General features: G+C 37.2%; 1 protein-coding gene across 1 annotated transcript in view; it reads left to right on the forward strand.

Moving 5' to 3' along the window:
• SYTL3 (synaptotagmin like 3) overlaps window positions 1-17590 on the forward strand; it is a 30661-nt gene extending 13071 nt beyond the window's left edge. The window contains exons 5-12 of the mRNA XM_081322730.1: window positions 2891-2942; window positions 5325-5391; window positions 8320-8386; window positions 10335-10462; window positions 10979-11101; window positions 12032-12210; window positions 14923-15025; window positions 16478-17590. Coding sequence (XP_081178856.1) covers window positions 2891-2942; window positions 5325-5391; window positions 8320-8386; window positions 10335-10462; window positions 10979-11101; window positions 12032-12210; window positions 14923-15025; window positions 16478-16657 — 899 coding nt within the window. The 3' untranslated portion in view covers window positions 16658-17590. The remainder of the gene's footprint in view (window positions 1-2890; window positions 2943-5324; window positions 5392-8319; window positions 8387-10334; window positions 10463-10978; window positions 11102-12031; window positions 12211-14922; window positions 15026-16477) is intronic.

Genomic DNA, 17590 nt, shown 5'->3' on the forward strand with positions numbered 1-17590 from the left:
TGAATATCACCCAGAATTAGAATTCAAATAAACTCAAATGGTCTTGTAGACATGTTTTATCAAACTGATTTCTCAGTCTTGAAAAATGAAGAAAAATGAATGGGAAATAGTATCTCTTGATTAAAAAAAATAATCTAAACTTTGGAACAGTAACCAGAAACTGAATAAATGTAAAAGCTGGTCCAGAAGTAACCTACTATCCATGATTGTGCTTATGTCCCATTGAAATTAGATGATTTCAATATGTTTGGCTGCAGATGTATAAAGAGATAAACCTTAGTTACAACTCTCTTGAAGCCAAAATAATTTAACAGACTAGTAAGTATTAATAATAGCAATAATTATTATCTGTTAATACCTCTTGGGTTCAATTTACAGTATTTATTACTGTACAAGGCCAATAAACTTCTGATATACTTGACACAATGTTAAATATAAGGAACTACAGAAAATAGGATAATAGAACAGTTTCATGTTTTCATGGAAAACTAATCACCTACACTTTCATTTACTGCTTAATCATAAATTAATTTTAAAACTTCAGTACAAATGCCTTTTTATCTAGTGTAATGCTTTGTGGCATTGGCATAGTATTTTTCACATAGTGCAAGAACATTATTTGAAAAACAAGTTACCTATCTGACAGGCATAAATAAATAAGCAAAACAAATGATCTTTTTAGAAGAGATTTCCAGGCTGCGTTTCAATTGACATATGCAACATGACTAACCATGACAAATATAAGAAAATAAATTCAGTCCAGCAACTAATGCTAGCCCCACTATTAATATGGAAATTTGGTGAGAGTAGAAGTAAAAAGAAAAAGCTTTAATAAAAGGTCCTGTTCAACAAATGAACAGATAGCTCTAGGTATTCGCGGCCTAGTCGGGAACATTCCAAAATCCAAAATAAAATTATTGAAAATAGTATATCACTCTTCGCCATTCCCCGAACTTCTGATAATAACTGCTTCACTTCCAAGGCTCAAAAGGAAATTATGAAATTATTTTATGAATGCCAAATTATTGCTTCATTAAATCAATTATTGATTATTCCAACTTTTCACATTATTGGTTATCTGGCATTTAATCTAACATTTTCATACTAATTGGCCATTTTCTCTGTCACTGAGCTAGAACCTCTTCTTAATTTAATAAACTATATAAATACTATGAATAAAAATACTCTTTATTGCTTCGTAAGTACAGTAACTCATCAGAGCTATGATGAAAATAGTAATGATAGAAGGAGAGTAGATTTGATGCACATAATGATGAAAAGATGCTTCACAATGACCATTTTATGGGATTTCCAAATTCAGATGAACAGAAATCTAGGGCATAATATGCTAGCCACTACAATAGTTGAAGAAAAGCTCTATAATGTTTACTTATAAATGTGATGGTATTAAATGACACTAGACTAGCTCAAAAGAAACTGGAAAGGGTTGTAAAATATTTGGACTGAACAACTGAATTACAGAGACAATGGACTAAACCAGCAATATTTTCCCTCATAATTATTGGAACATTAGGAACTATAACAATACAATTGTAAAAACAGCTGACAAAATTTACAAAAAACAAGAACCACACATATATTATGGTGATATTTGAACAATTCTTAGGCTTTGGGATAAAGCTTGAATTGACCCTAAATTATCAAGACAGTGTTTTTTCAGAAGAGAAATCATCATCGACCTCATCCTTTATTTGCAGTCTGGCTAACAATTAATCTAAGTATTTAAAAATGCTCCTGCATTTAGCCTTTGGAATGTTAATTCTACTTCCTTTCACAAAAATCCTTTTCTCAACTTTGTAGGTGTGTGAATAGGATCATTTCATTGTTTAAAGCTAAGGGTCTGAATTTTGGGGCTGCTTAGTTTGTGAAGTAAATTTGAAGAAGCCATTTCTGTTGATTTAACTACTGATCAAACAGATTAAAGCTCTCAGTTCTGGTGAGATCTTTTCCTCCAGTAGCTGTTCTTCTTAGGACAACAGAACTTGAGTTTTTCTCGATTCATTCTTCAATGTCCAGTTTTTATGACTCTAGCTCTGATATTGCAAGTTAGGTTGATTTATATAGAAGCTGTCTTTGTATATGGATTAATGAAATCTGCAGTAGCATCGCTACTGCCAGAAGACTAGCATATACACACTTCCCTCTTTTACTGGCACACATGTTATGAAAGATCACATGATTAACCAGTGTGAGAAAATAATTTTTATTGTCAGCTTAGTTGATTATGCCAAAGAATTATTTTCTATATTGTTAATGATTTACCTGATACAGAATGATTTTCTTTGTGGACAGATATAAGAACACATTCCAAATGTAATTGTTAATAATCAATGCTTTTATTGCTTCACACCATTCATCATTTGCAACACTGATAGATTGAATCACGTGGGTTGACTGTGTTTTAGTTGACTGCCTATCTGTAGTTTTATAATCAGTGAGATTTTTTTCCTAGCACTATTTGTACTGAAAAGTTGTACAATATTTAAATGGTGTTACATACGAAAGTTGCTTCTTTTCATTTTATCATCTTGCCTTATTGGTCTTTACTTCTTTTTCATTTTTTTCCTGCTATAGTTGAGGTCTCCATAATCCATTATAATACAGGGGGTTGAACAGAAACAGGAAGAGAACATTTTAAACCACAAACATTTTCTTACTGGCAATATCAAGTAGTAAAAATGCCGGAATTCACACATGTCATACAACCCGCCTTGCCTACCCTACAAGGTTCCATCCAAAAAAGGTGCCGGAACTTCGTTCAGGGCGTTCTATGACAAAAAAAGCCCTGGCTACATCTATTTTAAAAAATTGGCACGCGAGTACAAGTTTATTGCTATCAGTGACCTTGAGTTCTTTTCATTCTTGATAGGTAGATATGAAACTGCTGGAGCAAAACTCTTGAAATCTTATCAGAAATTAAGGTAAGGACAAGGAAGTTGACGTGTCCTACAGACGTTTGATGTAGTACTAAGTGCTTATTAACCCCTGCAGGAAGCCTGTTGAAGCTTCTAGTGCAGGGGTAGGCAACCTTGACTCTTTTATGACTCGTGGACTTCAACTATCAGAATTCCTGAGCCAGCCGTGCTGGCTCAGGAATTCTGGTAGTTGAAGTCCACGAGTCATAAAAGAGCCAAGGTTGCCTACCCCTGTTCTAGTGAATGTGGGTGGAGTATGCATTTCATTGCCATGGATTCTCTTTACATATAGAACTTGAACAACATCAGCCATAGCAGCATTTTACCACTTGGCCTCATTCAGATATATATAAGACTTGCAATTCTTGGAATTTCTAAGTCCAACTTTAGAAAGGCTTAAATATAAGACGTCTGTGGCAAACTGATTCATGAAATCTCCATTTCCAAATATTTACTTGGGGAAATTGTTTCACTTTTCCTTGTGTTACCTTTCGAGCCACTAAAACACTGCCTTTTATTTCAGTGTTGCAGTCTTTAGACGAGCGTTTCGGTGTGGCTCTGTAATTATAGCTTTTGCTATAACCACAACTCCAACAACATTGGGGGTAGGGGAGGGATAAAGGGGTGTCTCTTTAACACTGTGGCCCTTGATACTGTAGGCTGTTCTTGCAAAGTTGGTAAAGGGGATTAAGTTGTAAAGTTTTGTTTGGGTTTCATTGAAAAAGTTAAAGGTTAAAAAGATTAAAGCTTAAAAATAAATACCAAGGCCAACAGGAGTGTGACTGACAGATCATAAATAGTATTACCTCTTGAATGTTGAAAGTAAACTGGGGAGTTGGCTTTCAGTCACATATTTAGTTTCAGCCCTAATAACCCTTTTCTATTATTATTTAAGAATCATTTTAATTTGAATTGAAATGCAAATGTTTCAATTTAAATGCAATGTCATATTTTACACAGATTAAAACAAGCACGTCTTAAATGAGATTTCCATGGCATTTCATGTCCTAATGTTTCAGTCACAGACATGATCTCAATGACAAATGTCCTAATTCCGTGTTTCAATCACAGACGTGATCTAAGTGACAAAAGTGACAACTTCCCCCCACCCCCAAACCACAGACTCTTTAAATATTCTTTGTAGGCTACATACATGACTTACCAGGAGTCTAGTTTTACCAAAGGCAGAATTTTAAGCATTTCTGATGGGTCTTACCTCTGAATGATTAAGCTATGTTGTATTCAGGTACAGGTAGATGCAGGTAGATGCTTGACAACTGATTCTTATTTATGACGGTTGCAGGGTTCTGGGGTCATGTTATCACCTTTTGTAACTTCCTGACAAGCAAAGTCAACGGGCAAGCCAGATTCACTTAACAGCTGTGTTAATACTTTAACAACTGCAGGGATTCACTTAACAAATATCGCAAGAAAAGTTGTCAATTGGAGAAAACTCACTTAACAAATTTCTCACAACAACATAAATTCTGGGCTCAGTGATGGTCATAAGCCGAGGACTACCTCTAAATTCACATCATGGGTAGGCAACATTTTAGGCAAGCAGTGGGTGGATCTATTGCCAAAGCTAGTGAGAAGCAGTAGCAACTTTCAGGCAGTGGAAGTAGTGGTGAGATTCAGCCAGTTCGCACCACTTCAGCAGAACCGGTAGCTAATGTTTTGTTGCCCAGGCCCAGAATGGACTTCCAGAAGTGGCATCCACGCAAAGTACTGGTTGTTCACATATTTGAATCCCACCACTGAATAGAAGGAAGACATTGAGAAGCTGGGGATATATATATATATACCCCAGCATTTTTGAGAAACTGATAATATTAATTTAAAACCATCATGATAATAGGTTCCTTTGCTAATGCCATTGGGGAAGCTGTGAGAAGAAATGTTTATCTACCCATGAGTAGATGGACAGATGAACCTATTCCAAACTAAGGTTCCATGTTCCTATAAATCTTAGGTCAATCTTAGCTTATTTCTCATATCAAGAAGTAGTTCTTGCACTTTGTTTGAACTGGGAAGTTACCATGGGCTGAGAAGATTTATCTCCTACGTTTTACCTTTACTTCATTTTCTTAGTTCTTCCTAATAAGTAAGTGTGGAAACTGGTCAGAAGTCACTTTTTTTAGTGCTGTTATAACTGAACGGTCTCTAAATGGACTGTTGTAAGTTGAGGACTTGCCGTATTGTATTTTATGTGGGTAACTTTTTATTATTCTTCTATTCTAAATATTGGGTGGAATGACTGAATTCCTGAATTCTAAAATTGGGGATAAATAATGAAATATGAAGGAGACAATTCAGGAAATGTAGCAGATATACCGGTATTTGCCAATAGTTTTGTTTATGTTGTTTTTCCCCCCTTAAAACTCTTAGCAAAGTATCGGTGATTCCTCCAACTCCTCCACCTTTTGCTGAATCCACCAGTAGAATAAACGTATTGGTAATGTATCACTCTAAAATTCTGTTTGACCAATCACCTACTTACTCAAAAAGCTTCCAGCTATCATTGATTTTGCGCTTAATATGTTTTCTTTAATCTTATACGTCTTTTTGTCTGGTAGTCTCCAGAAACTGATCTCTATGCATGATTAATTTCACCCCCCCCAGCCTAACGTAGTAGGCATAGGTATTAATTTGTATGATCCTCCATGTATTAACAATTAAGTATGAAATAGGGAAGAGACTAGTTTTAAAGAACAAAAATAGATAGGAGTCCTCCCTCTCTTCATGCTGTTCATTTTTCTGCCATCCATCTTTTCCAATGTTAATCATGATCGGTAAAGGAAGTGAATGTCTCTGAGAAGGAGGCTGCAGTAGCAGATAGAGGTCCACTATCACCTGGGAAACACCTGAAATGCTATCAACCGAGACAACACTGAATAAGCTGTATTTTCTGTAACTATCTCATTGACAACTTCCTATTTGATGTTCAGTTTGACCTTCATTTCATTTATTTACTCTTCTTCTTGTCTTGAACAATAACCATGCTACAGTTGTTTTTTGTAGCAATTTTCCCCCTTAATTTGAAAAGGAATTAATTTTGATTGCCTTTTGTTTAGTCTGAGTTTCCTCTTCCACACTCAGAAATATTACAGCACACTCAAGACTGAGTGGCTGTGCGTACCGGCATCTCGGGATATTCAGAATATTCCATCTCTCTCTATGGGGGGTGAGTTATTACCCCCCGTAGATAGGGCTCACAACCTGGGAGTCCTCGTTGATTCACAGCTTTCTCTAGAAGATCATATAGGAGCTGTGACTAGGGGGGCCTTCGCCCAGGTTCGCCTGGTGCGCCAGTTGCGGCCCTATCTAGACCGGGATGCCTTGCGTACGGTCACTCATGCGCTCGTGACCTCTCGTTTAGACTACTGCAACGCTCTCTACATGGGGCTGCCCTTGAGGACCACTCGGAGGCTCCAACTGGTGCAGAATGCAGCCGCGAGAGTTGTGTTGGGAGACTCCCGATACTCCCATGTTACACCTCTGCTCCGTGAGCTGCATTGGCTTCCAGTTGTCTTCCGGGTGAGATTCAAGGTGCTGGTAATGGTCTTTAAAGCCCTACATGGCATGGGTCCGGAATACCTTAGGGAATCACCTACTGCCGGCATCAACTTCCCTCCGCCCAGTGCGCTCCCACAGAGAGGGCCTCCTCAGGGTGCCACTTGTCAGAGAATGTCATCTGGTGGCCGCCAGGGGGAGATCCTTCTCGGTGGGCGCGCCGGATTTGTGGAACCGTTTACCGGTTGAGCTCCGGATGGCGCCTGACCTTCGCTCCTTCCGACGCGATCTAAAGACCTACTTGTTCGAACAAGCCGGCCTGGCCTGATGGGTGATGGGTTTGGTTTTATTATTGTTTTAATGTATTTTAATCTATTGTTGTATTGGGCACTTTGTTTAATCTCTTTTTAATTTTTGTATTCTTGTATTTTAGTATGTATTGCCCTGTTCACCGCCCTGAGTCCTTCGGGAGAAGGGCGGTATACAAATAAAATTATTATTATTATTATTATTATTATTATTATTATTATTATTATTATTATTATTATTATTATTATTATTATTATTATTATTATTATTATTTCCCATTGCATAATAGAAGTATTCATGGTTTATTCATCTGTCCCATCTTCATGACAAATTTAATTTAATTAAAATGGGATGACAAAGTTATTTAGTCTGCATTACTTCTCTTCAGTTTCTCAAGATTAGTTAGCAGTACATACTCTGCAGCCAATCCCCCCCCCCCGAATATAAGGCAGGGAGCAGTATTTGAAATTCCCATGAGCTAACCCTGAGTCATACTAGTTATAATGATTGATTACTTATTATTTGTATGGGGTAAATTTTGCCTTTTTTTTGTAATTGGGGAGCTTTGATTCCCATTTTAAGCCTTGCCTGCCAAATAAAAATAAGTGCCTCATTTTGAAAGTGACTAAATATTTAAGTTAAAATGGGTTTAAAATTTTTAATGAAGAGAATAGTGATTAATTTTTCAAGTAAAGTAAGAATGTGATTAAAGTAAAGAAAACTAGAAAGTCAATGGTATGTACTGTGATAGAATTTACTGCATTAGAATTCTTAGATTGAATCATATTTCCAATTTAAATATTTCCAAAAATGAAATATAAAATAATAATCATTTGCCAGAGAAGCAACCTAGAACTAAGGAGAAACTTCCTGACAGTTAGAACAATTAATCAGTGGAACAACCTGCCTCCAGAAGTGGTGAATGCTCCAACACTGGAAGTTTTTAAGAAGAGACTGGACAGCCATTTGTCTGAAATGGTATAGGGTTTCCTGCCAGGGGGTTGGACTAGATGACCTCCAAGGTCCCTTCCAACTTTACTATTATGATTATGATCTGAGCAAAAATCCAGATGATCACTAGATGGCAGCAAAGTAACAAAAATATAGTGGTTATTTGGGGTTTTTTTTTACAATTCAGATTGGGATATTGGCTGATTTATAAGATTACTATGGTAAACACTGTGATCTTTTAGATACCAAAGGACCAGACAGCATCTGTTTTTTGGCACGAAAGCTGACTGGGTGATTTTTGGGCCAGTCGCTATTTCTCAGACCAACCCAACTCACAGGGTTATTGTACAAAAAATAGGAGGAGGAAGGAATATTAAGGTAGGTTTGTCACCTTGAGTTGGCCAAAATATTTAAAAGGTGGGATAAAATATAATAATAATAATAATGCAAGTATAGATAATTTCCTAAAAGCTTAGACACAGAAATTATAGCTCTGTTTGCAAGTTTGCGGTTGCGTTTCCCTGACAATTTCAAAGAGGTTATATGATCCAGGAAACCTTGAAAAGCTAGCTCCATTCTATTTATTTTTTCTTGTCTCTTTCTCTTTCAGGAACTTAATCCAGGTTTCCACAAGTCTATGGAAAACATCTTTCTGTCTTTTACCACACATTTCAAAAGTAAGGGTCTTTACTATTTTGAAATAAGATGTCATTTTAAAAGGATAGATCTAGTCATCTGGTAGCTAAAAGAACAGTACTATAATTTACTACCTATCTTTTGGCTTCGGGGGATTTAAAGAAAGAGATTCACAACCAGTATCAAAGGTACAGCTGACTGAATCTTAGAATCTGGATTGGAACTTCAAGATTTGCAGTGTACAAGGAACAGTAGCCTTCCTTCCCCTTAACCCCCCCAATGCCATTCCTGAAGAAAATAAGAACTTCTCATCTGACACTTCCCTTCTGAGGTAGAATCCAAGGTGGCCATGACACTGGATTAAAGTGCTTCATCATTCATTAACAATGTGTATTGATAGATTCTAGTGAGATTAGTGAGACTTCTTAGTTATGCCCCTTCTGATTATAGTTACAGCTTGTGGGACTGAATTATTGACCATACTCCAAAAATATACATACAGAATATGAGAGGTTAGACCTGCCCATCATGAAGAATTATTCTTATGTCATTTGAAAAAGTTCTACATACTCCCACCCAAGCTAATACAATTTACAGTCACTTTTAATTTCTGCCCTTTGTGACAATATTAATCAAAGAGGTCAATACATTTTTTTAGATTTTGCACTGCTACAACATTCATTCATTCATTCATTCATAGAAAAATTATATGGCTACCTAACTCACTGTCAATGACTCCGGGTGGCTTATCACAATACAAACCCACTAAAACCAACAACAACAAAGACTATAATCCCACCTTCACATCCTGGTGACAGAAATCAAACTAATCATTTGATGGGCCCCATCCCACCTGGGGTCCCAGGCTCATTGGCAAAACAAGGTTTTCAGGGCCTTGTGAAAGAGTGTCAAAGTGGGGGCAAATCTTATCTCTGGGGGGATGATATTCTTGAGACATCTTATGCAATAAAAATTCACATATAATTTGCACCTATGCTTATTTGAGAAATAATTGGAACAGGGATTTTCCCCCTCCCTCTACTTATCAACAAGTTTACTGTTAAGTCAAACGTAGAGCTACATAAAAGAAAATAAAGAGCAAATCATGAAGCATTTTCTAAGTTCTTACTCTCTCTAGTTTGTAACTCATTCTCCATTCTGTGCCAATGTAGACTGCAGTTTTTACACAACTGCCTGAAAGAATTTTCAATAAACTGACTAAGAGTCACTCCTTTGAATTCATACTTTTTCTTTGAAACTGTGCTATGGATAATTGTAATAACAGTAGACTCCTGTCAAGAGAGGAAAATAATAGAATAAAAATTGTATCCTGTATGGATGGATACTTACTGAAATTGTTACTTTCAGTTTAGACTATTTTAGGCAGAACTTGCTACCAGGAGCTGATTGTGTGTGTGTGTGTGTGTGTGTGTGTGTGTGTTTTGATTATATGCATGTTGTAGACTCTCTGTTGTGTGCCTGCTTCCTAAATTAAATCCCATTAACCCCAGGATATCTCTAAAACAGGGTTTTTCAATATGTGTTCTATGAAGCACTAAGCTTCTGCAAGAACTCTGTGTGATTGCTTGAGAGACTTTTCCATGGACAAAAAAAAGTTTATCCAAATGTAGCCTTTTTTGTTGTTGTTACTAAAGCTTTGTCTTTTGATCTACAATTGATTGGAAAGATGACTGGTTCAAAATCACCCAGATAGCTTTGTGGCTAAGGTGGGACTAGAATTCCCAGTCTCCATCTTCTAGCCTGATGCCTCAACCATTACACCGAACTGGTTCTCTAATCTAAGCTATAGTAATATATAATTGATATATTTTAATAGGTCTGTTTTAGTTTCATAAAATGCAAACAAGAATATTATACTTCAAATGCTGAGAGCTCAGCTTTACAAGTATTATAAGAATTATAAATTTCAGACATAATTATGAACAAACTGAATTGACTTTTTAAATTCTCTGACTTTTTTCCCTCTAGAAATCTCAAAGTCACAGAATGATGTGGCCAACGAGAAATACCTTCTCACAGCAAATTATGGGCCACAAACCAATCCAGTGAAGGACAGGAGAAGCCTATCTGATACCGCTATTGATATTTCAACTAGGGTACAGTACTATTTAATTATATTAACTATGCAATATATTAATGGAATGTTGGGTATTCTGTACTTGAATCACAATCAGATTTGCTGAGAAAACACAACAAGTTCTGTGAACTGAATAAATTATGCAAAGAAAGGAGGTTTACAGTATATAATAACTGTAATCACATTAGTGTATATGTGGGAAATCATAGTTTATCTTTCCTCCCCAATTACAGATGGGAAGGGGAAACATCCACATGGAACTCCCAGATCTTCAGTGTCTCCATTAACCTCAGACTGTCCATGAATTCACATGCAATCCATTGCCAAGTACGGCAGTGAATGGAACTAGCTCAGTTCCTTTTTAAACTGTTCATTTTGCTGGGCATTGTTTTAGTTATCAACTGGTTCACGTTATTGAATCATTCAAGTTTAATCACTGACTGTATCATTCAGCATTTCAGAAGCCCCCTTGTGTTGATTTTATAAAGTAGGATTTTATATATTATTATTACCTTTCCTGTTTTTATTAACAAAGAAATGTTCAAGTATCAATGGAGAACAAGATGACAGTAGAGTTGCTTGCATAAAAGCATCAAGTGAAGAAGGCATACCTTCCATTATTACAAATAATACCTTAATTTGTGGAGATAAAAAACGTGTAAGTAGTGATCCTATTTCTCATGTTTCTATTACAGTGCCTGGAAAATGTACAGGATTTTTTTTAATGCTAGGCAGTTTATTAACTATCTTCCCAAAGACATACTATATAATTCTCAAGAACATGTACCAGTTCAGAAAATAATCTGTTTCAGAGACAGAAATAATGATATAAACTTAAATATTTCTTTATCTTTACAATGGGACTTTCTTTTATTTTGGTTATCAGAATAGAGTGCCACTTCAAATTAGTTGTGTGGGAAATCTTATCTCCTTCGGATATTAAGGTTTATTACAGTTCTGACTTGGGTTGGACAAGTAATAAATGACAGTAAAGAGATGCAAAAAATCCCCCTCTAACCCAGTGCTTTTCAACCTTGATGTCGGGCCTAAGCCCAGAAATGAAACAGTGAGATCCAATTGAGTCCATTCCTTTATTTACTTATACCTAATTGATAGAATCTTGCCAAATGACAGCTATGTCTTTCTGACCTACTAGATACTGTATAGCTTGAGCAATTCTAGGTTGTAGCTACCCCTAACTTCTTCCACCTTCCAGTTTGGGACTGCACAGTCTCTTAATCTGGGCCTTTTTCTGGGAAATCTCTCTGTTGCCAAAAGCCTTCCCCACTGCTCCTGCAGGTGTACACTCCATCGCAACTTGGTTACTTTAAGGTGTGTCGTCTTCAACTCTCAGAATTCCCCAGCCATCATAAGATGTATGAACATCATCTTCCCTGTATGCTGGCTGGGGAATTCTATGCGTCGACATCCATACATCTTGAAGTTGCCAAGACTGAGAAATCTTGTTCTAACCCTTCATGCCACCCAGACAGTCTAGACTTTGGGGTCCTAAATTAAACCTAGAAAGCAGACAGATTATGTACTTGAGACCCTTTTGTGTATTGTCTTAATTCACTGTTTTACACAGGGTAGTTTATGCAGCATTACCAGCACTTGCAGTGGGGCTGTTGACTTTGAAAAAGCTGATGTCTGTGGTGAAATAGAATTTGCCATTAGATACAATTTCAAATTTGGCTTTTTGGAAGTATGCATCAGTGCCTGCAAGAATCTGGCTTATGGAAAGGAGGAAAAAAAGAAATGCAATCCGTAAGTTTCTTTTGGTTACTTTTTTTAAAAAAAAATCTAGGATGTATTTTAATTCTAAAATAATATTATTTGTGAAGATGCATCCCCAAGGGTGGGGCAGGAGGAGATGCATGTGATGAAATGTATACCATGATGCAAACTCTGTCTCTTATGAGCTTGTATGTGATGCTGCAATTGCCCATTTCATTATTTTGATATCATTGCCATTAGGAATGTACATCTGCGGATACATGGGTTGTATAGATTTTTTTAACCTAAAACCAAGATCATTAATAAGATTTATAATAGGCTTGCTTTAATTTTTTCTAGTTAGCTTTTATTCACCTCTAAGTCAAATTTTTGAACTATTACAGGACTTGGGTTTCTTGGCTAGAAACATTTCCAGATCCTCTGATCCGCAAAAAGCAGTGGTGACAGTTTTTCACAGAACAAATCTCACTCCTTCTGCCATGGCTATCCCTGCATTTGAGCATGTTTTTTTCTCTGTTTGCCCTTAGTCTCTCCAGAAGACCAACTGACCAACCTAGAAATACTCCAAGCCTCTCTGTACGGGAGACCTGTCACTCATGCAACCAACCGGAAAGGCTGTTCAAGCCTCTCTTTCAGGCACCAGCCACACTCATCAAGCTGGCCTTGCCACACTTTCAGGAGTGTGATGATTTTGGATGGGAGTGAAAATCTCTGCCATTAAATTGTCCTGCAGGAAAGCTGTAAGGACTGGATCACTCAGGACATTTGTTACTAAGACAAATAAAAACTTGGCTTAATTCCTGAAACAATGCCAATTATGCTGCCAACTATTTATGCAAACTCAGGGATAGCTGAAATCTTAGATGACCACGAAGAAGAGCCAATAAGGAAGCAACATTAGTAATGTTAAAAAAAATGCCTAAATGTTTCACTTCTTTGATGCCCTTTGCAACTGACAGGTGTTTTGTTTTCCTTGCTTTAGAAAGAACACACTCATAAGCTAGTTTCCTCCCACCTTTGTTTTAACATGGACTAGGCTAATTCTTCATCATGCTCCCTTGTTTCCCCCCCTCCATGGATTGTAAAGCTATAGCAAATGTTAAGTGTTGTGTAAAATCAGAGGGCTGGTTTACCATTCACTGGGGTGAGTCAGGAGTCATAGCAATACTTCACTCATAGTAGCAAAGCCAGTTTGGTGGAGTGGTTAAGCCATAAAGCTAGAAACCAGGAGACCATGGCCATGACCATAGTCCTGCCTTAGGGACAAAGCCGCTTGGGTAACTTTGGGCCAATCTCTCTCAGCCCCAGAAAGCAGGCAAGAACAAATTGCTTCCAAAATCTTGTTAAGAAAACTTAAGGGACTTGTCAATACTATTCAGATGGACATACACACAAACTTACTAGCAAAAGTATTGTTCTTGTTAGTTGCGAAGTCGTGTCTGACCCATCGCGACCCCACGAACAACCTTCCTCCAGGGCTTACTGTCATCTACCATCTTCTGGAGTCCATTTAAGCTCACACCTACTGCTTCAGTGACTCCATCCAGCCACCTCATTCTCTGTCGTAGCAAAAGTATAATAAGGTATAATATGCTACATATGTATTTAAAAGAGATATATAGACTCTCATATTACAAATCACAGCTCTGGGAACCTGACAAAACACTAAACATTAAAAAAAATGAACAAACCATGATAAAATTTCCTGGCACCCCAAGACAGCTTTCTTTCACTATCAGTATGTTGCTTTGCTGGGCTCCAGACTCATTGTCCTCCAATGCTTGCAGGAGGAGCCAGCTCTACAAGACCTTTCAGAAAACTAAAAGGACAGAGGTCTGCCAGATTTCTGGGGAAATCTGGAAAGAGTGTTCCACAGGCCAGGGTCAACAATGGAGAAGGTTTGCTTCCTGAGTCAAATGTTACTAGATGATAACATTTAAGGGAAGGAACCTGAGCACCTAGCCCAGGGGTAGGCAACCTCGGCTCTTTTATGACCCGTGGACTTCAACTCCCTGAATTCCTGAGCCAGCACAGCTGGCTCAGGAATTCTGGGAGTTGAAGTCCACGGGTCATAAAAGAGCCGAGGTTGCCTACCCCTGACCTAGCCTATCATATAAAACTTAGCTAGAAGCTCAGACCCAGATAGCTCTAGGGCAGTGTCATGGTTTAGGCAGTGTGGTGCCTAAATCTAAAAGCCACACAAGTTGTCGGATACAAGATAGACGGCAAATACTGTAAATTTCACCAATAAAAAAATAAAGATAACTCTGCTATCAGTTTTATTGAATTTAATACCTTTGCAAATTCATGATGTAACTACTATGTTTGTTTCTCAGAATTAATGGATTGATTAGATGAAGAACACAGACTCTAGACTGACTGATTGATTAATTATGAGTCATCAAGTCAAAATGAAGAGAGACCAAAACGGAATTTAAAAGTGAATAAGAGAACAGCCTTGTTACAAAAGAAAAAAGAAAAAGAAAAAGAGAATGCTTCTTACGACACAAAATTAAAAAGCAGGAGCCAAGAATCACTGTATTCTTCCTATCTGAATCCTAAGGCCTGTATATGTACGAAACTGATTTCATACATATACTAATCTCATTAGTTTTTTCAGATTTCCAAACTTTGTCTGCAGTTGATCTCCAGAGGCATTAATTAATCACCCTCATGTGGCTTTATTTTCCTCCTGCCTTCTTTTCACAAGGGTTAACTGCTGTCTCTATCTTTGATTGAAAGATACGTCAAGACTTACTTGCTGCCTGATAAATCTCTTCAGAGCAAACGGAAGACTTCTGTCAAAAAGAACACGTTGAATCCAATATTCCAAGAAATATTAAAGGTATTCAAAGCAATTCTTGGCCGTATTGTGAAGAGTCAAGGAAGAGCACAACATATAGGTTTTTTTAAAATTTATGAGCTAAAGTTTTTCTTATGAGTTTATAAAAACAGCTGCAATCAGAATAAAGGGGATAACTCAAAACTATCCTATAAAACTACTGTATAGATTAAAAATAGATATGGCTGCATTTTGGATTATTATTAGATCTGCAGATTATTAGATCTGCAGTAAAATTGTAACACATGATAGTAAAGGGAGGTTCCTGTTCTACTATCTAGAAGAGTATTTGGATTTTTGCAGTCTGTTAATTTCTGGTAACTACAGTATATGACAAGTCCACAAACTTTTTAAGTGATTCGCCATTGCCTTTTTACGAGGCTGAGAAACTGACTGGCCTAAAATCACACATTTGGCTTCCCTATCTAAGTCAGGAAAAGAACTCAGCTTTCCCTGCTTCTAGTCCAGTGCTTTAACGCGTAGAGCAAACTGGATGCCTGCAAGATGGCAATAAAGAGGCCTGTTTGCTATTAGATTTCCACAGCATTTTGCATAGAATGATGGTAGCTGATGTCCAGAAATTGGTACTCTGAATGTGAAGAGTAGAAATAACTGTCATCAGTGTGATGATCTTGTTAATTTTTGTGGCCTGATAGTAGAGAAAACTGCCTAGTACGGAAATATTCTTAAAGAAGAAATATGTAAGCATATACTTCAGTGGTCCATTGCTTAGAAATGTGACTTGCTGCATTTAATAAGATTTCTGAATATAGGCTTTCAAGAATCTTGGATACTGATTTGTAAATACAGGCAGGACTTTACCCTTTTTTAAGGAGGAATGTTTATTAATTTAAAAGATGCTATCATGCTCTCTTTGGATCCACCGAGTTACATAAGAAAAGTTTTACTGAGTCACACACAAGTAAAAGTGCCAAAGCATTTTGGAGCTGAAGAAGAAACCTTGTGAAAATCCAACATCTACACTATCTAAAAGCTGGTTTAGATAAAATCTGCAACATTCGGAATGGTTTCAGAAGTACCGTATATTACAATTTGGGTAATGAGTTGATCTTCTATTATTGATAGGTAATTTATCAAACTTAAAGGAGCTGTTTAATTTAAACTACCTAAATCTAACATAGATTGAAAAGTAGATCCAATGGCAGACATGCAAAGCTCCCATGGGTTTTTTATAGAAAGTATTATGTTTCTGGATCAGCTTTGATTGGGATTGGGCAGTCTCACTGTTCAAGAAAGGACATAAAATATAACTTGGTTGAGGATTGAAGGATTATTAGCCCAACTTCCCATCAATTGTGGCGTAATATCCTTAACGCTAGCTTAGAGAGTGGTCATTTATTGTAGGAGTCTGTGAATGTGCTGTATAATGGCTGCATCTGTATAAATTGCATTTGTTAATCTGGCACCAGTCAATAATGCCATTTATCTTTATAGTACAATATTGAATATTCCCAACTGCAAACCCGACAGCTTCACATATCTGTCTGGCACGCTGGAATTTTCAGACATCCCGTATTCCTCGGAGAAGTGGTGATCAATTTTGGATCCTGGGATTTTGAAAACTACTCTGCTCAGTCGTTCAACTGGTACCAATTGAAAGCCAAAGTGACATGACCGCATTCGATTTACTTATGTTTACTGTATTTATACATGTTTCCTGTTTCTTCAGATTTTAAGGATAAATGTGCCGTAAGCAGTTCATTTTTTTCAGTGAAGTAGGCGTTAAATGTTTTCATCACTAGAATCATAAAGAGATCATGTAATCCTTTCCCTGTGCCACCTAGGTAAGGTCTCCTTTGAGCTGAACTTGACTCCTGGCAATTTCATAAACACATCCAAGTAGGTTACGTTTGCCAACAGTATGAATGTGCCTTGTTATAACCTTCCAGGGTTTTTTGACTTCTTGATCTAGCTTCTGACCATGGAATTTCCTGGCTCTTCCACAAAGAGCCTTGGTGGAGCAGTGGGCTAATGCCTCCTTAAGTAACACCAGCTGCCTGCAATTAGTGCAGGTTCGAGTCCCACCAGGCTCAAGGTTGACTCAGCCTTCCATCCTTCCGAGGTAGGTAAAATGAGGACCCAGATTGTTGGGGGCAATTAAGCTGACTTTGTAATAATGCCGCTTGGGGGGGGGGGCGAAAGCCCTAATAAGCAGGCATATACATAGAATGAAGGCTATTGCTAAGCACATTGATTTGTGCTTTAAAATTGTAAGCCACCCTGAGTCTTCAGAGAAAGGTGGGATATAAATGGGATTTTTTAAAAAAATGTCCCATCCAGAGCATGAACCACGTTTATTCCTGCTATTTTTTTTAAAAAAAAAAGATTTATCCAGGTCAGCAGGTCCCTGCTATTGCCCCTGAGCACTGTTGATGATAGGACTTTATGTTTTGGGTTGTCATTTTAACCAGAATATAATGGATTATATTTTATCTCTGTATGCTGACCAGCATCCTTGTTGTGAAATGTATGGCTTCATAAACTATTTAAATAAATAAATCTTCCGCTTAAGATATCTAAATGAAGAAAAACCCAAAGTTTTCAGTG

Source organism: Vipera berus, assembly GCF_964194415.1.
Source record: "Vipera berus genome assembly, chromosome: 1".
NCBI classification, from domain to species: domain Eukaryota; kingdom Metazoa; phylum Chordata; class Lepidosauria; order Squamata; family Viperidae; genus Vipera; species Vipera berus.